General features: G+C 38.0%; 2 protein-coding genes across 5 annotated transcripts in view; one reads left to right on the forward strand and one right to left on the reverse strand.

Annotated features, from left to right (window-relative positions):
• The window catches only part of hmgcrb (3-hydroxy-3-methylglutaryl-CoA reductase b), a 19,054-nt gene extending 12,771 nt beyond the window's left edge, over positions 1-6,283 (reverse strand). Inside the window, exons 1-8 of one of the 2 annotated variants that reach the window (XM_077233549.1) lie at positions 6,197-6,283; positions 4,913-5,100; positions 4,493-4,604; positions 4,178-4,265; positions 4,010-4,094; positions 3,209-3,314; positions 1,437-1,543; positions 1,226-1,345 (exon numbers count right to left, since the gene is read on the reverse strand). In XM_077233549.1, coding sequence (XP_077089664.1) covers positions 1,226-1,345; positions 1,437-1,543; positions 3,209-3,314; positions 4,010-4,094; positions 4,178-4,265; positions 4,493-4,604; positions 4,913-5,080 — 786 coding nt within the window. In that variant the 5' untranslated portion in view covers positions 5,081-5,100; positions 6,197-6,283. Of the gene's footprint in view, positions 1-1,225; positions 1,346-1,436; positions 1,544-3,208; positions 3,315-4,009; positions 4,095-4,177; positions 4,266-4,492; positions 4,605-4,912; positions 5,101-6,192 lie in introns of both variants that reach the window. The other variant, XM_077233548.1, reaches the window with a different exon arrangement.
• A 4,049-nt stretch (positions 6,284-10,332) lies between these two features.
• The window catches only part of LOC143741205 (uncharacterized), a 50,870-nt gene continuing 37,083 nt past the window's right edge, over positions 10,333-24,119 (forward strand). Inside the window, exons 1-4 of one of the 3 annotated variants that reach the window (XM_077233651.1) lie at positions 10,427-10,606; positions 10,713-10,738; positions 18,600-18,871; positions 18,979-19,004. The gene's annotated coding sequence lies outside the window, so the exon portion shown is untranslated. Of the gene's footprint in view, positions 10,607-10,712; positions 10,739-18,599; positions 18,872-18,978; positions 19,005-24,119 lie in introns of those variants that run through there. The other 2 variants (XM_077233652.1, XM_077233653.1) reach the window with 2 other exon arrangements.

The raw sequence follows: 24,119 nt of genomic DNA on the forward strand, positions 1-24,119 counted from the left end.
TCTCTTTCGTGTCTGAATGGAGAAATACACAACAGTATGTCTAAATGTCCTTTTTGGAGAGTATTCATGTAAACTATGCTGGTTATGTCTTAAACTGTGAGTGTGTCGGATGTGCATCAGTGCAATTGTATCCGCATGTCATTGGACATGATCCGACGTCTTAAAGTGACAGTGGCAATAAACCTAATGCGGTCCGTGTCCTTAATTTTGATCAAGCAACAAAAGAAAAAGAGAAAAGCATTCACTGTTTGTTAATAGCTTTAATAAGGATTAATTATATTTAATTCATACAAATAAATATGTCTGCTTGAAAGAATAAAGAATGATGTGTAAGTAGTTATAAGGAATGAATATATCATTCATTGTAAAGAAGACTGTGTTGTACTTTAGGAAAAGTGGTTTTATTTCATTTTAAGATATTTTTTAAGTAACAGCAGTTAAATCTGTATCTGTATTGCATGTTCAAACTTAAAAATCATTCATATTAATAGGTTAATAGATGTTTTCTCCGGGAGTATATGGGTTTGGAAATTTTAGAGAAATTCTAAATTAATGCATTACAATTGAACTAAACCCATTATATTTTAGTCGACTAAATCTACTGTAGATTTAGTCGACTAAAATGTTATTGTATTTCGTCGACTAAAACTAGACTAAAACTAAAACAATTCAGATGACTAAAATATGACTAAAACTAAATGGCATTTTAGTCAAAAGACTAAGACTAAAACTAAATCAAAATTTGCTGACAAAATTAACACTGGTAAAAATACAGTAAAAACAGTAATATTGTGAAATATTATTACCATTTAAAATTTCTATGCTAATATTCTGTAAAATGTCATTTATTCCTGTGATCAAAGCTGAATTTTCAGCATCATTACTCCAGTCTTCAGTGTCACATGATCCTTCAGAGATCAGTCTAATATGATGATTATCTTCTCAAGAAACATTTATTATTATTATTATCAATGACAGTTGTGCTGCTTCATATTTTTGTGGAAACCATGATATATTTTATTTTTTCTGGATACATTGATGAATGGAAAGTATAAAAGAGACAGCATGTATTTGAAAAGGAAATCATTTGTAACATTATGAATGTCTTTCCTGTCACTTGTATTCAATTTCATGGATCCTTATTGATTTTCTTTCAAAAATAAATATTACTGACCCCAAACTTTTGAACATCAGTGTTTGACATTATGTTGTTTCCTAAACTCACCATGATCATTTTGACTCTCTGAGTGACGGGGTTTGGTTTGTTTCCCTCTTCTTCCTCCAGGACACGAGCGAAATGACTGAGCTGCCAGATGGGCCGCCCCTCACGGCTCTCACGGGACAGCTGGACGAGACAGGGTTCAAAGCTCATTCAAAGATCAACGTTCAGTCAGAACATCTTAAACAAGACACAGATCCCGCAGTGCCACACTGACCTCTAACACCAGAGACACACAGGCGGGGAAGAACGTCAGGAACACAAAGTAATTGGCCAGAACCGACATGCAGCCGAAACAGCACATGATCTCCAGCTGACGCACACCTGGAATCAGACAGGAAGTAGTTACACTGACAGATGTATAAATAGGAAGTTTAATAAAGCCAGAGTAAGAAATTTTTTGCGTTTTTCCTCTGCGTGGTACGGTACGGTTCGGTACGGCACGCTTTGGCGCTTTTCCACTGCATGGTACGGTACGGTTCAGTACGGCACGCTTTGGCGCTCTTCCACTGCGTGGTACGGTACGGTACGGTACGCTTTGGCGCTTTTCCACTGCATGGTACGGTACGGTTCGGTACGGCACGCTTTTGCGCTTTTCCACTGCATGGTACGGTACGGTTCGGTACGGCACGCTTTGGCGCTTTTCCACTGCATGGTACGGTACGGTTCGGTACGGCACGCTTTTGCGCTTTTCCACTGCATGGTACGGTACGGCTCGGCTCGGCACGGCTCACTCGTGGCGCTTTCCCACTGCATGGTAAGGTACGGTACAGCTCGCTTTAAATGGTACCACCTCTGTTGAGGTTCCAAGCGTACCGTACCGATACTAAAATGTGACGTGGAAGCACTGTAGATCACTGATTGGTAAGACAGACAGAATCGTCACTACCAGCGTCATTGTATTTCCGAGACATCAAACCCGCTGGATTTAAATAGCCAGTGACAGCCTCCAATGTTTTAAAACTACTTGCTTGACTTGCTTGAAAAAAAAAAAAAAAAAAATGGCTGAATCGTGGTCAGTAGACGAGAAGCGCAGACGTTCCTCTTGTTAGTTGCCGAGGAGCGGATAAACTATAACGATCAGTCATAATCCCACCCACTTTGAAGCGGTACTAACTGCAGTGGAAAAGCAACCGAGCTAAAGCGAACTGAGCCGTGCCGCGCCGAGCCGAGTCGTACCACGCAGTGGAAAAGCGAAGCGAGCCGAACCGTGCCGCGCCGAGCCGAACCGTACTGAGCCGTACCACGCAGTGGAAAAGCGAAGCGAGCCGAACCGTGCCGCGCCGAGCCGAACCGTACTGAGCCGTACCACGCAGTGGAAAAGCGAAGCGAGCCGAACCGTGCCGCGCCGAGCCGAACCGTACTGAGCCGTACCACGCAGTGGAAAAGCGAAGCGAGCCGAACCGTGCCGCGCCGAGCCGAACCGTACTGAGCCGTACCACGCAGTGGAAAGGCGAAGCGAGCCGAACCGTGCCGCGCCGAGCCGAACCGTACTGAGCCGTACCACGCAGTGGAAAAGCGAAGCGAGCCGAACCGTGCCGAGCCGTACTGAGCCGTACCACGCAGTGGAAAAGCGAAGCGAGCCGAACCGTGCCGCGCCGAACCGAACCGTAATGAGCCGTACCATGCAGTGGAAAAGCGAAGCGAGCCGAACCGTGCCGCGCCGAGCTGAACCGTACTGAGCCGTACCACGCAGTGGAAAAGCGCCATTTTAAGGGTTCAAGCGACTTATATACAATACATTTCCATGACTAAAAATTGCAAAAAAATATTTTACAGCTGAGTGAAATGTAAAAAATATTTACTATAGAAATTTACAAGATTTTATAATTTTCCTTGACATTTCCACACCCTGAAATCACAATTAGGTCATAAAAAATCCACTCATGAAGGTTTCTATGTCCACAGTAGCCCTGCTTTTAATTTTACAACTTCTCTGTAGGAAAGCGATAGTAAAGAGAGAGAGTGAGAAATACTGCTTTGACTCACCAGACATGGTGCCCACACCGATGACCAGACACTCCACGAGCGCGTCCAGTGTGAACGTGGGTCCCAGGATGGCCATGCCTTGAGCGATATTCTCTCGGACCTCCTCCTGTGGGTCACGTGACCCGTCATTATTATATTCATATGCACCAACATAACAGCACAAAGTAACAAACAGCAATATTCACATAGATACACATATCAATTCAATTTAATTTGTACAGCACTTTTCACTGCACACATTATTTTAAACCAGCTTTACAGAAAATCATGATGTTAATGTTCATAATATCTTAATATCTTTAATGCAGAGTTAGAGTTGCATTAACAGATTAGAGCTGGACAATAATATAGTTACATTGTATGGAACAACAAGCAATCATAAAGCTGTGATTTTGCTATATACTGTATATTATATATCAGTTTATGTGAGTATATACTCAATGTATAAGGATAAAGTTGAATATTATATAAATTTATAGAGAGAGAGATAATATAAGTTCATTTTTGCTTCTATATATCTATATATATTTTGTTCATTATTTATAGTTTTCACTTCACTGATGATCCAAACAAACTAATAGTTACATCATCAATTTTTCATCTATTTATTTAAATGGAGAGTGTGAACTGGTTCAAATAAATCATTGAACTAAAAATCCTGCTTTTTTAAAAACATCTGTCTTAACACTCAGTAAAGGTCGTGAAACTACATGCTCTTGAAGAAAGGTCAAATAAAAAAACAAAAGGAATAATCATGATATTTTTAAATTTTATATTGACAGCAAAATCATATTTCTGTACCTGTGAGTTTGAGCTGAGAGCGAACTTGGCCAGTGTGCAGGCTTTAGACAGATCGATCAACAACAGGAAGAACGGCAGCGCCTCACTGCAGGTACATGAGGAGACCGTTTACACACAGACTATAATGAAAGATAATAATACTGAATGTGGGAGGTGGATGAGTCATACTTCAGTCCTGTGAGCTCTTTACCCAGGAAGTGAACGACCACAGTGCTGAACACAAAGCTGGAGAAGATGGTAAACAGACCAGCGATACCTGGACATGAAACAATAAATGCATTTTTATTATAAACAGTCAAACAGATGAAAGACAATGTTTCCTGGTCTTAAAGTGAACAATCATAAATTATAAAGAGAACATCCAATTCCACAGGATAAACTCTAACTTATAAATTGTTTACAAATCTTTTTATTGTCTTGTTGAATATCCTATTTTATTTGGAAATAAATCAGATTAAATGAGTTGAAGAAAGAGAAACTCACCCAGTATGTATTTGGAGCCGAGCTGACGAAGGTTTTTGAACTGGACGTAGATGTAAATGATGGCCATGCATCGTGTGATGGTTAAAATTATGATGTCACTGCTTTGAATTTTCTACAAAAGAAATTAGCAACACAAACAATCTGCATGTTAACATTGGTTTTATACAATAACTTGCAAGCTATTCTTCTGTAAAGATCATAATTCCCCATCACACAGTTTACAGCACATTGCAGACTATAAACTGAGCTAGACTTCAGTAGCAATAAAACAGTTCAAATAGAAACTAAGCCATAAACCTTGAGTGTAAATATAGAGAGACATCTAAAAGACTTTATGTCAATAATTTTATGAATGGACATGGAAACAGATCTATATAATAACAGTGTATTCTGGAGGTCCAGTAAAGTCGATCCCTGTACCTCCTGTACTTTGGGACACTGATGCTTCCAGCCACAGATCTGGTCATTAGTAACAAAAGCGTTCATGGACATCAGACACAACGTCACAGCGACTGTTCCCACGATCACTTCCCACGGGTGAGAGGCGACGAACAGGCCATGAAGCCGGAAGACATGCGACAGCATCATCACGGCCTTCAGCGGATCACCTGTTCACAGAACATATAAAACATCATCACCTGTTCACAGAACATATAAAACATCATCACCTGTTCACAGAACATATAAAACATCATCATCTGTTAACATAACATATAAAACATCTTCACCTGTTCACAGAACATATAAAACATCATCACCTGTTAATCATAACCTGTTCACAGAACATATAAAACATCATCATCTGTTAACAGAACATATAAAACATCTTCACCTTTTAACAGAACATATAAAACTGATAAAAAAAAAATCACCACCTGCCAACAGAACATACATAACATCAAAACTGGTGTCAGCTGCTGTTGATATCCAGATGTGTTACTGCCTATTTACAATTTATTAGAATTTAAGTTTAATTGAATTTAGCATTTTTATTATTCTTTCCAAATTTTCAACATGTGGAAAACAACAACATCTTAAAAAATATAAACAAAAATATCTGAGAATTTTGATCAAAACAGTGTTGGATACTTAAAAAATATTATTCAAACAACCAATATTATTCAGCAAATCAATGATAAACTATTCCAAATGTTTTTCTTTACTCTTTTCTCATTAGTTTTTATTTTGGTTAACAACTCTTCTTGAGCTTTTTTTATTTACCTAATGTTAATGCATTTAGACAATATATTTCATCTCTTAAAAGATATATGAAAAGATTTTACAGAAATTAAACTGAAGATACGTCAAAACTATTCACACACCACTAAAGTGATGAAAGCTAACTGACATAAATAAAAAACATGACACAAAATAGTTCACTAGCATTAGCATGATCACATTTATAATCATTTGAGTTATAATAGTTATTTGGGGTCACTATAAACACACTATATTGCCTTTTTAACACATTACAGATAATAAATTATTAATATCGTGCCTCACTAAGTTTGTCAAAGAATGAGAGGACAGCATGCTAGGTTAATTTAGCATTAGCTAAAGGAGTCACAGCTGTCATTGAGCCTCAAATTCAACAACAACACCGACAAATGTCAAGATAAATCATTATATCGACTGAAGTAAGACATTTAAGAATGAAAGTTAAACATATAACTGTTAATGTCTGGAATATTCTAACATACCCACATCTGTTCTCCTCTGATCAGCGTCCGTGTTACACGGTGAATGTGACTGACGTAATCCGCCCTCAACGGGCTCGCGCCTGGAGCGAGCAAGCACCGCCCACTGTCGTGACGTCATCTTAGAGTGGCGAACGACAAATGAACAGTGGCATAATTATTAATTATTTTAATTTATTTAATCGAGTTTGACATGCAGCAATGACTTCAAAAGATCAAAATGCATTTTTATTCATAGAGTGTTGATATCAATGGATAGGGGGAAACAAAACAATGGGAATTTTAGAACATTTCTGAAATAGGCCTAAACATTTAGCGATGAATGAAATTAAACTGCAGTGAGATTAAACAGTCAACCAAATAAAATGTAATAAAATTACGAAGTATAAGCAGGGCCGTCGCTACTTGAGAAAGTTGATGACAATTCTTGGGGCCTCAGTGAATTCAACCGAGGGGGACCATCCAAGACCCACCTTCCACCAGTCCAGAGACTACCAGGAATTTACTTTTTTGGAGATAAGCCAGGTCATTATGGCCTATATGACAACTAACGCAAGTATGATACCATGACTTGCTTATTTTTTTTATTTTACAGGTTTCAGAGACAACATTGAATTGTATGAGTTGAACAAACTAATTTTAAAAGATTTTTGACCCACTAATATAAAACACCTGAGTGTAAAAATATGTAGCCTACATATGATCAAAAACAATTTAATTGAGTAATTCCTGGAATTTCACACGAAAAGACAACATTTGAGAAGAGAAATCTATGTATGAATTGAATCTATATTAATTTTATGGTTAATGTACAAATCAGGCTGTAGTCACACATCTTATTTATAGCCTAATTTGGAGGTTCATTTTGAGAGTCAAAGAACTTAATTAGTTTCCAGTGTTATCTAGACACTAGATCTAGTGTATACACTAGTATTTTAGAGTAATAGTGACTAAAAAAACACATAAAAAGATTAATTATAAAATTTGTTTGTGCACAAGTAAATACAAGACAGTTGTGTAATGTGGACGGGGAGAGGCGAGAATCCAAATGCAAACATCAGTTTATTCAAAAATCAGATAATCCAGTCCTGGAACAGGAATAAAACCCACATAAGGTAGCTATGGAAACCAAAGCAAACATAAACTAAATACCAGAAGTGAACATAGAAACAATGCGAACAGAAAAACACTTCAATATAAAAGTCCTTAAACACAAGACTGGGAAACACAAAACCATAATCATAAGTTGTAGTTTGTCTACACTCTGGGGTCCCAATATTAAAATAACAAATAAAGTGTCATAGTTAAACAGAAACTGACCTCATACTTAAAAAAAAAAAAAAATCACCACAACACCAGCTAGGATTAAAATTCATTTGAGCAAAAAAGATGGAAAAAGTCGGTGAAGAGAAATCGGTTAAGCAGAGTTGAATGCTCTCAAAAGCAGAGAAAATCAGATGAGCAGGAACTTCCAGAGGCTAAAAGAAGAGCAGATCATTTCAGAACAGCTACAAAAAAAACCAATTACTAAATAATCTGACTGAAGTCACACATAAGGAAGCATTTCTGATTTAAAAATTACACTCAGAATTGAATATGACACAGAGAGAGCCAGAGGACAAAGTACAAACCAAGGAGCTAAATGAGAGATAAAGAGAGGGACAACTAGATAGGAGAGTGAAGCAAATGGAGGACAGACAGAAGCAGCTGGAGATCACAGCACAGTTGACTGAAGGAGTATATGTCACCCAGAGTTAAAAATAATTCTTGGTTGGACGTAGGGAATTTCCAAATTTAAATGTAGGCTACCATTTCAGACCTCTGTGAATAAGTCACGTTCACTTGTTGACCACATGATATCGCCAGTACGCAACAAGAGCATATCGTGTTTTGTGTCAGACTAAAACAGAACAGAATAAAACAGAATAAAAACAACATAAAATCGCATAAAATCTAGACAAAAAAACTGCTGACGAGAAGCAAAAACTAAGGTATTATTACATAAACTTCCTGTCAAATGTTAAAGTTTGTTTTTACGTTTATACTCATTGGAAGGAGGACAAACATCTGGGAAAGGACGTCAAATGACGCATTTCGCTGAGGTTGGGCTTGATCAAAGCCGTCTAAAGAAAGCCTGGCCACTCCCTATTATTTTTGCTGTAGCTCTTAAAACTTTTGCTCAAATCCCGGTTTTATTTTTTAAACCGTTTCAGAAATAAATTTGAATAGCCGCACTTTAACTGTCAAAAGATAAGATAAGCCGTCTAAGGAAAGCCTGGCCACTCCCTATTAAGCCCTATGGTACCGAATTTTGGTTGTAGTTCCACCAGAGTTCCACTGGGGGGCGATCGTCCGAGTGCAAAATGAATGGTAGTCTATACGATTATTTCACGCAGCCGTTATTTTGAAATCGAAAGCGAGGCTCCGGTGGGAAAAAACCCGGAAGTAAAGATAAACAACAATGCCTTGGACTACCAACCTGAAGCTGCTGCCGCGATTTACACTATTGGATGTTAATATCCAATATAGGATATAGTTCGTTCCTGCTTCTTTTTTTACTTTCTGAAAAAAAATATTTATAAATGAATTTCCCTGTATATAGTCTTAAGTATGAACGAAATATGTACATTTTTAGAATAACTAATCTCTACATTAAATACAACAATACGCCATCACATTCGGGACTCTCCTATGATTAGACACTTCCGGTTTTCTTCCCACCGGAGCCTCGCTTTCGATTTCAAAATAACTGCTGCGTGAAATAAGCGTATGGAGCTAGACGGCAAAATTTGTCTCTTTCACCCGATTGCCGTTGAGATATTTCAGATTTGAATGTAGGTTTTGCAAGTTCAACATGGGTTATAGGTCCAAAGTTGAATGAACAAGTACTTATGTCCTTTCGATTTCTTACAGGTTGGGTTATGGTTGCGCATAACACGCTAGCATTCTGCTAATGGAATTGATTGGTCAGTGAAGGACTGATTACGTCCAGAGATACCGCTTGATGGCATCGTGGCATCCGAACTATTTTTGGCGTGGTCTTTTAAAACAACAAAACAAAAACTCTTCTAGCACGTGTATTTACATGTGTCAGCTGCTGTGTTGTCGATGCCTCGAGAGAAAAGAAGGTGCAGATCGCGAAAGCACCAAATTGACTGAAGGATTGCCGTAAAGCAGTTCTCTGTTGTACGATGTGTATGACGTCATTGACATTTTAAAATACTTTTTAAAGCAAATAAGTGACTAAAAAATCTAACACCCAGTAATCTGTAGTTTCTTTGCATCTCCTTTCGAAAACAACATTCAAATTACTATACAAAAAATTATATACTGAGAAAAGTGGATTTTTAGGGGTATATCTCCATAGACCCCATTCATTCTGCACTCGTCCTGTGAGCGCCCTCATATGGAGCCTCAGTGGAACTGCAACCAGTTCAGAACCCGGAAGTTTACTGAGAGTGGCATAAGTGTTCTTCAGTATATTTTCCATAGTATATATTACTTCTTCATATGTGGCATACTTCTCCCCATATTAGACATTCTCTGATCAAGCTCTGATCAAGCCAGTAGGCCTATGTTGCTGTCACTTTAAGCTGTTCTTTGAAGAAGAAAAAAAACACAGAGTGAGAAAATAATTACAGTAATATTTATATTAATGTTAAACTGAACAGTGTTAAGATCTCCCCTCAGAAAACCTAGGGGTTAAAGGGATAGTTCACCCAAAAATTTAAATTCTGTAATCATTTACTCACCCTCAAGTTGTTCCAACATGGTTACCGACATTCTTCAAAATATCTTCCTTTGTTTTCCGCAGAAGAAAGAAACTCATACAGGTTTGAAACAACTTGAGTGTGAGTAGACATTAGCAATAGGCCTATGCAATGAAATCTGAAAAAAATAAATGAACAGAGTTAGGCTATATTTAATCTTGACAGACTTAGCCTACTGTCTTAATTATTAAATAATATATATTTTTTCAAAGTTTATTAGAACTTAACATAATAGGCTATACAGAAAAAAGTCAGTTTACTTATTTCGGGGGTTCATTCTATTGAACATAAAAAAAAAAGTTTACCTGAATTAACAGCAGAATTACACCAATGTGTATAACAGAGAATGCACATGTTGATCTGTGTCGAATTCAGGGAAAACACCTGCCACCGGGAGCAGGGGGATTACCGGAGGCCCAAGCCAAGAGAAAGTATCCATTACCCACTCCCACATGATCACTCCATCCTTGATCATCACAAACGATCTGTGATTGGACCATCGACCTCGTCCAGACATATCTGTGAACTCCTCGAGTCACTGTGCTTCAGCAGGGCATCTGACTGCAGGGTTTTGAACATTGCTTTGAATTATATAACTTAGCGTATTGTAACATAGGCTATAAGAAAACCGTTGATCCAGAATCCTGGTGAGAAACCGCATTTCTTACTTTCACTTCAAAAAATGAAAGCAGATTCAGAGTTTGTTTCAGATTGATCGTTTTTCTAAATAACCGTTTTGTTGTTCTTGTCCAGGTTTTGTTCACAGCACAGTTAAGCAGGTAAGCAGAATTATTCGTTTATTTATGAGGGTGAAACAGTGGCGCCCCCAGAACATTTTAATAGGGGTGAGTGGCCAGTGGAGGCCACGGCAAAATCTTGGGGTGGCACCAAAAACAAACAAAAAAATCAGTGTAATGTGTGTTATACTTGTTTACATTTGTTTCTGGTTAATGTAACAATGTGTGCAATGTGTAACACAAAGATGCCGGTGTTGTGCCAAATTATTACCCCCCTCGTTGAAATCAGTATCTGATTGGCTAATCCTAACCCCACCCCTAATCCTAACCCCTCCCCAACAACTAATCCTAAACCTACCATACTAGGGGGGTAATAATTTGGCGGGGTCAGAATTCGGCACCACACCTGTATCCTACTCTTGCAGTGGCAAATCATGACATTGAGATTATACTGTGAAAAATAAAACTTGCGATATTGCTGGTACAACAACAATTTATTGTTATTTATTAACAACATAAATGTATTTAAACCACTAGCATAGCCAGAAGAGCGTCTCTGGGTGTGCATAAGAAACACTGGGTGTGCCACATTTATTGTCAGATTAATGTGTAAAAAAACAAACAAACAAAAAAAACAGACCTGGCGTAACACTAACTTTAATTCAATTCAATTCAATTCAATTCAAATTTATTTGTATAGCGCTTTTCACAATACACATTGTCTCAAAGCAGCTTTACAGAAATTGCATTTCGGAAATGTACATAGAAAAATACAGTTAGTTAATCAAGTATTAATTTATGGCATAACATATCGCCGGCGTCGAGTCGTCTCTTCACAGGCGTCGAGTCGTCTCTTCACAGGCGTCGAGTCGTCTCTTCACAGGCGTTGGGGCATCTGAAGTCTCCGTGAGAGGCTGGATACAAACTGGAGCTGACGAACGCTATTTACCTCGGGACTAGCGTCCCGAGATAACAGCAGAAAGGCAGATGGGAAATAATTAGCATAGCTGATGTTCATAATGTTAATGCATTCGAACTGATTCAGCAGTATCAAAGGTTAAGCATTAAGTGAATGCTTGGTTAAAGAGATGCGTCTTTAATCTAGTTTTAAACTGGGACAGCGAGTCTGAGTCTCGTACAATATCAGGAAGGCTATTCCAGAGTTTAGGAGCTAAATGCGAGAACGCCCTCCCTCCTTTAGTGGACTTAGATATCCTAGGAATGACCAGAAGCCTCGAATTTAGTGATCTTAAAGAGCGCGATGGATTGTATGGCGATAGAAGGTCTGTTAAATACACAGGAGCTAAACCATTTAGGGCTTTATAGGTCAGTAGGAATACTTTGTAATTGATACGTAACTTAATAGGTAACCAGTGTAGAGATGATAAAATAGGAGTTATATGATCATATTTTCTTGATCTAGTAAGAACTCTAGCAGCTGCATTTTGCACTAACTGTAGCTTGTTGATTGAGGATGCAGGACAGCCAGCAACTTTACAGAATAGACTGGGCTGATGTGTAAAACTATACTCAGGCTCGCCACATAAACATAATACTAGGCCTATATAAAATAAGAGCTTTTCATGTGCTTGTCCTTCGAACAGGTAAATTGATCATTCACTTGTCCAAGTAAAAAAATTGCTTGTCCAGAATTTTTTTTTATTTTTTGTGTGTGTGTTGTAAATATAATTTATTCTGAAGCGATATTCTCATCAGTGTTCAGTCAGCTTTTACATATTTAAATCTGCATATTTATGATATTTTAACCTTTTATAAAGAGTATTTGTCCCTGATCGGTTTAAACATAGTGAAAAGTGAAAGTGAAAGTGACACATGATGGCCAAGTATGGTAACCCAAACTTGGAATTTCACCTCTGCATTTGACCCATCCAAGTAAGTGCACACACATTAGGAGCAGCGTAGTGAGTAGTGAACACACACCCACTTCAAACACACATACACACACCCGGAGCAGCGGGCAGCCTGTGAGGCGCCCGGGAGCACTTGGGGTTAGGTGCCTTGCTCAAGGGCACCTCAGTCATTTCTTTTTTTATTTAATTTTATTAAATGCTCGTAAAAGAAAACAACAACAAAAAACAAGGAAACAAAAAAAAACACATCAACAATTATTGTCATTGTCATAACATAATACAACAGAGTCCTTCCGTCCTGATTAAGTTCCTTTAATCTTTTTAATCCAGATTAATTGCCAAGTCCTTAAACGCAGCCAGTGTTCTTATAGCTTTTACATTTTTTGAGAACTCAATAGATTCAAAATACACTTTCATTTCAAGTTTAAATCTTAAACTTGAAATGAGTCCAAAGTTAAATGAACAAGTACTTATGTCCTTTCGATTTCTTACAGGTTGAGTTATGGTTGCGCATAACACGCTAGCATTCTGCTAATGGAATTGATTGGTCAGTGAAGGACTGATTACGTCCAGAGATACCGCTTGATGGCATCGTGGCATCCGAAGTATTTTTGGCGTGGTCTTTTAAAACAGATTAATTGCCAAGTCCTTAAACGCAGCCACTGTTCTTATAGCTTTTAAATTTTTTAAGAACTCAATAGATTCAAAATACATTTTCATTTCAAGTTTAAATCTTAAAAAAAGAGGATTGCACTTAGAAAATTTACATTTGTGAATGTGAAATTTAGCTAACAGAAAAGTAAGGTTTATAAAATAAATATCACTTTTCACATTCATGAAAACCAAAAATTTACTTTCTATATGTAAATTCAAAGTTAGGATTCACATAACATTTGATAAAACCACAAATGTCACACCAAAATGTCACTGTGAGCAGTGGCGGATCTAGAAAATTTTACATGGGGGGGGGGGGGGGGGGGCAAAGGGGTGGCAAGAGGTCTTGGCAGGGTGGCAGGGGTAGACGGTACATGGGAATCCCTATATGTGAATTGCTTTAACAAAACAAACACAAAAACCAGGCTTGTGCAAAATTCAGAATTTCAGAATTGGCCTCCATTCAATTCATGAATTGGAATTTGAATTGAATTGACTCCGCCCCACCGGAAGTTGAATTTGAATTGGAATGACAGGAAGTGGAATTAAATTCATGGCAATTCAAAGAAATTCTACACAGTAGCACATAGGGTGACCACCATCAAACAAACCAAATGTGGGACGATGTGGGACATGTTACCAACACTAAAACATAACCTGAAACTGTTATATAATGTCCATTTAACTTAATAAAAACATTTGTATTCTGCATTTCAGCTGATAAAAATACTTTGTTATTTAGTCCCTTCCAGACAACACAATTACATCACAATGTAACATAACATGTCTTTATTTTACTTGCCATTTAAATTCAACATCACTGAGCACAAAGACAGCAGACATCATGCAGATCACTATTTTTGAAACAGTTCTGACTAAGTCCAACTAAAATCAACAAAATAAATAATGAACAAATAAAATATAAAACAACAAATTAGTTTATTGACAGCCTTATATATTAAGAATATATTACACCAAACATTTTCATATTTTTAGAAAGGATGTGAATTAAAACAACTACAGCCGGCAATAAGTTGATAAAATTCTGTTAAATTAAAATTTAAATTTATCGAATTATCCATTTGTTTTCTGACAGGGAACACATGGAACGAATCACCGCTCAACATTTTGATTGACAACCTACTAGTGACCGTGTTTACTCCTTTCTTTTCAACCATTGGATATGATTTTAAAAACGGCTGTTGTATTTGTACTTCTGACGAAGCGCTATTATATATAGGTGATAAACTACGCAGCAAAAATAATAAATAAAATGCTTTATTAAAAAGGCAAAAGAACGCATGCACGTTTTCTTAATATGATAATTAAAAACAAACAGACTGATAAAAATGCGGTACATTTTCTCAATATAAAACGTGGGGGACAAGGGGTGAAAAATGCTGTGCGGTACAACACAAAGCGGGACGGGTGCTCACCCCAGTCACACAACAGAAAGAATGTTGAATCTCACATACATTCAGCTTTTGGAAGGTTACTTTGGAAATGTAATTGCTTACTGTTATAAGTTGCCCATAATAAATGTGGTTTGGATTATTTTATTTGGATTACTTTATCAATGTAAATCAATTTCCTTTTAATTTGATTAGTAACTATTTAAATTACACATTTTCCCTCAGTAATGCAACTAAATACAATTACATTCATTTTGTAATTCAATAACATCATTTCATTACAGTTAACTCACTCCTCAACCCTGCATACATTTTGTTCTAATATATATATATATATATAAACAAATGTCCACCTAAAATTGTTTTTTTTTTCTTCTAAAGATTTACTAAAGTAATTCTGGGAGTCATGTTCTATCATGTTCCACAAAATTACAATTACAATAAATCAAACTTAATTATTTGTTCTGTGACTAGAGCTTTTAACATTCATTGCTGGGGGAAAATATTTCCTGTTAATGTAATCTGTACAAGTAGTTCAAACTAATATCATTTATAGAATATGTAATGCAATCATATCTGACATATACTGTAAAGCGTCATTGTTAAACTCTTCACTTAAAGTATCTATAAGAATTTCTTCTATATATGTAGGGCTCAAGATCATACTACAAAGACTCACTGTTTTAAGGAGGGACTGTGTTTTAGGTGTTTAGGGGGGGGGGTTGGGGGGGTTGGGGGGGGGGGGGGTAAAACCCATTAGCTGTTCATGTAACTACTAGTGACCACTTAAGTCAAAACAGTGCAAGTGAAGTAACTGCAGTTCAGCAAAAGACTCTCTGTGAGGCTCCAAAAGCTACTTACCAGAGAATTAATGATGAAGATGATCTGTTCTATGCTCCAGTATTGGTTGAGGGGAAAGTGAAACTATTAGCCCTCGTCGATAGTGGATCCGTTACCTGTACATTGAGTGAAGCAGCTGAACAGACACTTAAAGATTGGAACTTGATCTGCACAGATTCGAATAAATAGTAGGGAGGTTATGTGACTTTTGACTTCAAGTCATGATGCAAAGGTCCCCTTTGGTATGGAAGTACCTTAGGGCCATAGAAATAAATTTATCCTAAGACACAAATGAGATCACATTTTGTATCTTATATAAGCACATTTTTTAAAAATGGCCGCCGACCATACTTGAGAGGCCCATATCTTAGCTTCTGTTATAGCTATAATGACAAATTTGGTATCAACGGATACATTTTTGTGGTCAAGGAGTCCAATAAAATAGGTTTCAAGACTAAAAAACAATAATGTTGTCCTTAACATGACAATTGGAGGTGAAGTATGCAATTTTTTTATTAAAAAACGCATGCCAAACACACAGTCCATTCACAACTTAATAATTTCTTCGTTTAGGTCTGCTTCGCATGCGCCCTTTACAGCACTGGCTGAAGACGCGGGTCCTGCGTCGAGCATGGGCATCCGGTCGTTTACGTCTCAAGGTAACTCAGAACTGTGTCACAGCTCTGGAGCCCTGGAAGGCGGTCGACTGGTTTCAGACAGGTGTAAACCTGGGAGTAATCTCTAAACTGATATTGGTTTCGACAGACGCCTCCAATTCGGGCTGGGGCGCCCTCTATGAGGGCAGACCGACTTTTGGCCTGAGGTCAAGCCAAGAAAAGAGCTTGCACATAAACTGTCTAGAGATGAAGGCGGTCGAGAACGCCTTGCGGTTCCTCCTTCCCCTTCTAAAGGGCCACCATGTCCTTGTCCGCACGGACAACATGTCGGTGGTTTCCTACATAAATCGCCACGGCAGTCTGAGATCACGGAACCTTCATGCACTGGCAGAATGCATCCTTGTATGGGTTCAGCGCAACCTACTCTCGCTGAGAGCGGCGCATGTGCCAGGCCATCTTAATGTGCGTCCAGACAGGCTGTCCAGGGACAACGTTCCCCCAGGGGAATGGTCCCTCCACCCTCAGACAGTTCAGCTGTTGTGGGACACCTTTGGCACAGCAGAAGTCGACCTCTTTGCGTCTCAAGACAACGCTCAGTGTCCAATATGCTTCACAAAGAACAAGGACGCGCTGGCCCATCACTGGCCCAGCCGCCCTCTCTATGCTTTCCCTCCGATCATGCTGTTACCACAGGTAATCAAGCGTATAAGGGAGAACGGTTCCTGTGTACTTCTAGTAGCTCCGTTCTGGCCGAACCAAGTTTGATTTCCGGAGCTGATGCAGCTTCAGAGCTAGCCTCCGTGGCCTGTCCCGTTGAGGAGAGATCTCCTCTCATAAGCCGGGGGTACGATTTGGCACCCACGACCCGAGCTTTGGGCTCTGCATGTGTGGGCCATCAACGGGTACCCATCAGTCTCCCCGACGGAGTGTTAAACACGATTACGCAAGCTAGAGCGCCCTCTACTAGGCGGCTTTGTGCTTCCAAGTGGTCAGTGTTCTCAGGTTGGTGCTCAGCTCTCAACCTGGATCCACAAGATTGTGGGGTGTCGGAGGTTCTCTCCTTCCTACAGGAGCTCTTGGATAAGGGTAGATCCCCATCCATGCTCAAGGTATATGTGGCGGCTATTGCTGCGTTTGTCAAACATTCGCATGGCCAGTCACTGGGTAGGAACGACCTTGTAGTCCGCTTCCTCAGGGGAGCTAGAAGGATGAACCCTCCTCGCCACCCCTCGAGGTGTCTTCTTATGTCCTTTCGATTTCTTACAGGTTGAGTTATGGTTGCGCATAACACGCTAGCATTCTGCTAATGGAATTGATTGGTCAGTGAAGGACTGATTACGTCCAGAGATACCGCTTGATGGCATCGTGGCATCCGAAGTATTTTCGGCGTGGTCTTTTAAAACAACAAACCAAAAACTCCTCTAGCACGTGTATTTACCTGTGTCAGCTGTGTTGTCGATGCCTCGAGAGAAAAGAAAGTGCAGATCGCGAAAGCACCAAATTGACTGAAGGATTGCCGTAAAGCAGTTCTCTGTTGTAAGATGTTTATGACGTCATTTTCATTTTAAAAGACTTTATAAAGCAAATAAGTGACTCTAAAAAATCTAACACCCAGTAATCTGTAATTTCTTTGCATCTCCTTTCGAAAACAACATTCAAATTACTAGACAAAAAATTATATCCTGAGAAAAGTGGATTTTTAGGGGTATATCTCCATAGACGCCATTCATTCTGCACTCGTCCTGTGAGCGCCCTCATATGGAGCCATAGTGGAACTGCAACTAGTTCAGAACCCGGACGTTTACTGAGAGTGGCATATGTGTTCTTCAGTATAATTTCCATAGTATATATTACTTCTTCATATGTGGCATACTTCCCCCCATATTAGACATTCTCTGATCAAGCTCTGATCAAGCCAGAGAGTACAGTAGGCCTATGTTGCTGTCAATTTAAGCTGTTCTTTGAAGAAGAAAAAAAAACACAAAGTGAGAAAATAATTACAGTAATATTTATATTAATGTTAAACTGAACAGTGTTAAGATCTCCCCTCAGAAAACCTAGGGGTTAAAGGGATAGTTCACCCAAAAATTTAAATTCTGTAATCATTTACTCACTCTCAAGTTGTTCCAACATGGTTACCGACATTCTTCAAAATATCTTCCTTTGTTTTCAGCAGAAGAAAGAAACTCATACAGGTTTGAAACAACTTGAGTGTGAGTAGACATTAGCGATAGGCCTATGCAATGAAATCTGAAAAAAATAAATGAACAGAGTTAGGCTATATTTAATCTTGACAGACTTAGCCTACTGTCTTAATTATGAAATAATATATATTTTATCAAAGTTTATTAGAACTTAACATAATAGGTTATACAGATAAAAGTCAGTTTACTTATTTCGGGGGTTCATTCTATTGAACATAAAAAAAAAAAACTTTACCTGAATTAACAGCAGAATTACACCAATGTGTATAACAGAGAATGCACATGTTGATCTGTGTCGAATTTAGGGAAAACACCTGCCACCGGGAGCAGGGGGATTACCGGAGGCCCAAGCCAAGAGAAAGTACCCATTACCCACTCCCACATGATCACTCCATCCTTGATCATCACAAACGATCTGTGATTGGACCATCGACCTCGTCCAGACATATCTGTGAACTCCTCGAGTCACTGTGCTTCAGCAGGGCGTCTGACTGCAGGGTTTTGAACATTGCTTTGAATTATATAACTTAGCGTATTGTAACATAGGCTATAAGAAAACCGTTGATCCAGAATCCTGGTGAGAAACCGCATTTCTTACTTTCACTTCAAAAAATGAAAGCAGATGCTGACGTTTGTTTCAGATTGCTCGTTTTTCTAAATAACCGTTTTGTTGTTCTTGTCCAGGTTTTGTTCACAGCACAGTTAAGCAGGTAAGCAGAATTATTCGTTTATTTATGAGGGTGAAACAGTGGCGCCCCCAGAACATTTTAATAGGGGTGAGTGGCCAGTGGAGGCCACGGCAAAATCTTGGGGTGGCACCAAAAACAAACAAAAAAATCAGTGTAATGTGTGTTATACTTGTTTACATTTGTTTCTGGTTAATGTAACAATGTGTGCAATGTGTAACACAAAGGTGCCGGTGTTGTGCCAAATTATTACCCCCCTCGTTGAAATCAGTATCTGATTGCCTAATCCTAACCCCACCCCTGATCCTAACCCCTCCCCAACAACTAATCCTAAACCTACCATACTAGGGGGGTAATAATTTGGCGGGGGTCAGAATTCGGCACCACACCTGTATCCTACTCTTGCAGTGGCAAATCATGACATTGAGATTATACTGTGAAAAATAAAACTTGCGATAATGCTGGTACAACAACAATTTATTGTTATTTATTAACAACATAAATGTATTTAAACCACTAGCATAGCCAGAAAAGCATCTCTGGGTGTGCATAAGAAACACTGGGTGTGCCACATTTATTGTCAGATTAATGTGTAAAAAAACAAACAAACAAAAAAAACAGACCTGGCATATCACTAACTTTACAGAATAGACTGGGCTGATGTGTAAAACTATACTCAGGCTCGCCACATAAACATAATACTAGGCCTATATAAAATAAGAGCTTTTCATGTGCTTGTCCTTCGAACAAGTAAATTGATCATTCACTTGTCCAAGTAAAAAAATTGCTTGTCCAGAATTTTTTTTTATTTTTTGTGTGTGTGTTGTAAATCTAATTTATTCTGAAGCGATATTCTCATCAGTGTTCAGTCAGCTTTTACATATTTAAATCTGCATATTTATGATATTTTAACCTTTTATAAAGAGTATTTGTCCCTGATCGGTTTAAACATAGTGAAAAGTGAAAGTGAAAGTGACACATGATGGCCAAGTATGGTAACCCAAACTTGGAATTTCACCTCTGCATTTGACCCATCCAAGTAAGTGCACACACATTAGGAGCAGCGTAGTGAGTAGTGAACACACACCCACTTCAAACACACATACACACACCCGGAGCAGCGGGCAGCCTGTGAGGCGCCCGGGGAGCACTTGGGGTTAGGTGCCTTGCTCAAGGGCAAACTCAGTCATTTCTTTTTTTATTTAATTTTATTAAATGCTCGTAAAAGAAAACAACAACAAAAAACAAGGAAACAAAAAAAACCACATCAACAATTATTGTCATTGTCATAACATAATACAACAGAGTCCTTCCGTCCTGATTAAGTTCCTTTAATCTTTTTAATCCAGATTAATTGCCAAGTCCTTAAACGCAGCCACTGTTCTTATAGCTTTTACATTTTTTGAGAACTCAATAGATTCAAAATACACTTTCATTTCAAGTTTAAATCTTAAACTTGAAATGAGTCCAAAGTTAAATGAACAAGTACTTATGTCCTTTCGATTTCTTACAGGTTGAGTTATGGTTGCGCATAACACGCTAGCATTCTGCTAATGCAATTGATTGGTCAGTGAAGGACTGATTACGTCCAGAGATACCGCTTGATGGCATCGTGGCATCCGAAGTATTTTTGGCGTGGTCTTTTAAAACAGATTAATTGCCAAGTCCTTAAACGCAGCCACTGTTCTTATAGCTTTTAATTTTTTTGAGAACTCAAAAAATTTCACTTCACTTATTTCCTTGTCTCCTTCACTTATTTCCTCGTCTCCTTCACTTATTTCCTCGTCTCCTTTACTTATTTCCTCGTCTCCTTCACTTATTTCCTCGTCTCCTTTACTTATTTCCTCGTCTCCGTCACTTATTTCCTCGTCTCCGTCACTTATTTCCTCGTCTCCTTCACTTATTTCCTCGTCTCCTTCACTTATTTCCTCGTCTCCTTCACTTATTTCCTCGTCTCCTTTACTTATTTCCTCGTCTCCTTCACTTATTTCCTCTTCGTCTCCTTTACTTATTTCCTCTTCGTCTCCTTTACTTATTTCCTTGTCTCCTTCACTTATTTCCTCGTCTCCTTTACTTATTTCCTCGTCTCCTTTACTTATTTCCTCTTCGTCTCCTTTACTTATTTCCTCTTCTCCGTCACTTATTTCCTTGTCTCCTTCACTTATTTCCTCTTCTCCGTCACTTATTTCCTCTTCTCCGTCACTTATTTCCTCGTCTCCTTCACGTATTTCCTCGTCTCCTTCACTTATTTCCGTCGTCTCCTTTACTTATTTCCTCGTCTCCTTTACTTATTTCCTCGTCTCCTTCACTTATTTCCTCGTCTCCTTTACTTATTTCCTCGTCTCCTTCACTTTTTTCCTCGTCTCCTTCACTTATTTCCTCGTCTCCTTCACTTATTTCCTCGTCTCCTTCACTTATTTCCTCGTCACCTTCACTTATTTCCTCGTCTCCTTCACTTATTTCCTCGTCTCCTTCACTTATTTCCTCGTCTCCTTCACTTATTTCCTCATCTCCTTTACTTATTTCCTCATCTCCTTCACTTATTTCCTCTTCTCCTTCAATTATTTCCTCTTCTCCTTCAATTATTTCCTCTTCTCCGTCACTTATTTCCTCGTCTCCTTCACTTATTTCCGTCTTCTCCTTTACTTATTTCCTCGTCTCCTTCTGTCTTCTACTTCAATTATTTCCTTGTCTCCTTTACTTATTTCCTCGTCTCCTTCACTTATTTCCTCGTCTCCTTTACTTATTTCCTTGTCCTCTTTACTTATTTCCTCGTCTCCTTCCCTTATTTCCTCGTCTCCTTCACTTATTTCCTCATCTCCTTTACTTATTTCCTCGTCCTCTTTACTTATTTCCTCGTCTCCTTCTATCTTCTCCTGCTCTGACCCTCCTGGTCTCTCCAGTTTACTGCCTTCTCCTTCATTTCCCTCACGCTCTTCCTCCTGTGTACTTCTTTGAATTTTTTTTAGCAAAAAAGCTGGCATTATCCCAATTTTTAGCCTTCCTTTTCATGGTTAGGCTCTAGCTACTTTCTTCAACTACTCTTGCCTGCAAAAGTCAATATGTGAAACCTCTGGTTATCCTTTTATTACATTACACTGTAGGGCCATGTAGCTAATAAGTAGCCTGTATATAAATTCAGAAAGATTTATCACATGCACACAAAGTGTATGTTTAGACTCCTTAATCCTATTGTATTTGTTATTTCCCCAGTTGTAACCTGGTTTTATTGCGGTGAAATCTAAGATTTCATCTCACTGTTTACCTACAAATGTCTTACACAGATCCATTGAGTGACAAAGAGATGAAAAAGAAAATACTTTAAAAAGCACGAGAACTCATTGTGGCACTGCATCAGCCATAATTGCAAACTCTTTTGGAGTAACAGGAATTCCATGCTTTACCAACTCAGAATAATTACAAATTGAATCACTTTGATTGAAAGTTGAGATACAAAAATAGTTCCATTTTTAAACCAACTATCAAAGAAAATAGATTTATGTTTATACAGTAGGTCCTTATTATTCCAAAATATATATATGAGTGAGGTGTAAAATTGTGTTTAAAGATGAGGGACCAAGCTAATAACATTTGCCTATGAAAAAGGGATAATTTGATAGGGATTTTCATTATGTTAATTACAGGTTAATAAGAATTCTAAACCCCCTAGTTTCGAAAAAAATAACATTAGGGATCAGCTTCCAGATCGATGCAGGCTTGTTAATAAAGTTCTTTATCCAACTTATTTTAAAGGTGTTGTTTAAAGTGGTAAAATCGAGAAAGTTTAAACCCCCCTTCTCAATGGAGTTCATAAGTACAGATTTTCTGACAAAATGAGTTTTATTCTTCCAAACAAAGTTGAGGAGCATTGTATCAATTTTTTTTTAAGAATGGCAGTGTCGACACTCAAAGAGAAGCGTATGTTAACCTTGACAAGCCCTCAGCTTTGGCTAGTAAATTTCTTCCCTTTAATGACAGATCTCGCTGGAGCAATATATATTAAGTTTTTTTCTGTGTACTCTCAATTAGTGGATTAAAATTTACAGAGCATTTTTCTAGGTCATTTTTTGTTATAATAATAACCAAATATGATACCTGATCTCTAATTTGAATATTACAAATTTGTGACAAATTACACTCTTTGATGGACATCAGTTCACATTTTGAAAGGTTCAAGACTAAGCCTGAAGCTTTGGAGAATTGCTGGATATACTCTAGTGCTAACAGAACTTGGTTAGCATCATGCAAAAAAGTGTGGTATCATCAGTCAACTGACTGATGAATATCTGTTTGTCAGCAGTAGAGATACCACAAAGACCACTATTAGAAACATAAGAAGCAAATAACAGGGAAACTAGTAAAAACAAATAAAGGGATATTGGACATCCTAGTCTAATACCACGTGACAAGTAAAACGAGAAGTACCATTTTTTAATTTGATTGTACCATTACAATTATAATAAAGAGTCCTTACCGCCTTACAAAAAAATTCACCAAAACCAAACTTTTGCACCGATTTAAAAATAAAATGATGTTCTACTGAATCAAAAGCTTTATAAAAATCCAGAAAAAGAATAAAACTATTATGTTCCACCAAATTGCTATAATCAAATAAATCTAAAACTAATCTAATGTTATTCATTATGTGTCTCATACATCCAGACTGAGTCTCATCTATAATGCTATCCAAACATTCTTTAAGTCTTTTAGCAAATATTATGGCAAAAATTTTATAATTCATTGTTAAGGAGTGTGATGGGTTGCCAATTGTGCAAATATGTAAGATCTTTCTTTGGTTTAGGAATTAGTGTGATCATACCCTGCGTTTAAGTAGGAGCCGGTAAAGCTTCTCTATCAATACTCTCTTTAAAAACACTTGTTAAAAAAGGAGAAAGTTAATCAGCAAATAATTTGTACAAATTCTGTAAGTCCATCACATCCTGGGGATTTATTGTTTTTCAAACTCTTAATTGCGCTTATTACTTCCTCATGAGTAACAACACATTCTATCACTTTCAGAGATAGCTTTAACATTAATATCTGAATCCAGAAACAAAGTTGATATCTGCTCTGTACATTTTGAGCTATAAAGATTTTTATAAAAATTGGTACTGAAATTGGCTAAATCCTTTGGATCTT

The sequence above is a fragment of the Siphateles boraxobius genome, unplaced genomic scaffold, assembly GCF_051911475.1.
Source record: "Siphateles boraxobius isolate OS27281-9 unplaced genomic scaffold, OSU_SipBor_1 18, whole genome shotgun sequence".
Classification (NCBI taxonomy): domain Eukaryota; kingdom Metazoa; phylum Chordata; class Actinopteri; order Cypriniformes; family Leuciscidae; genus Siphateles; species Siphateles boraxobius.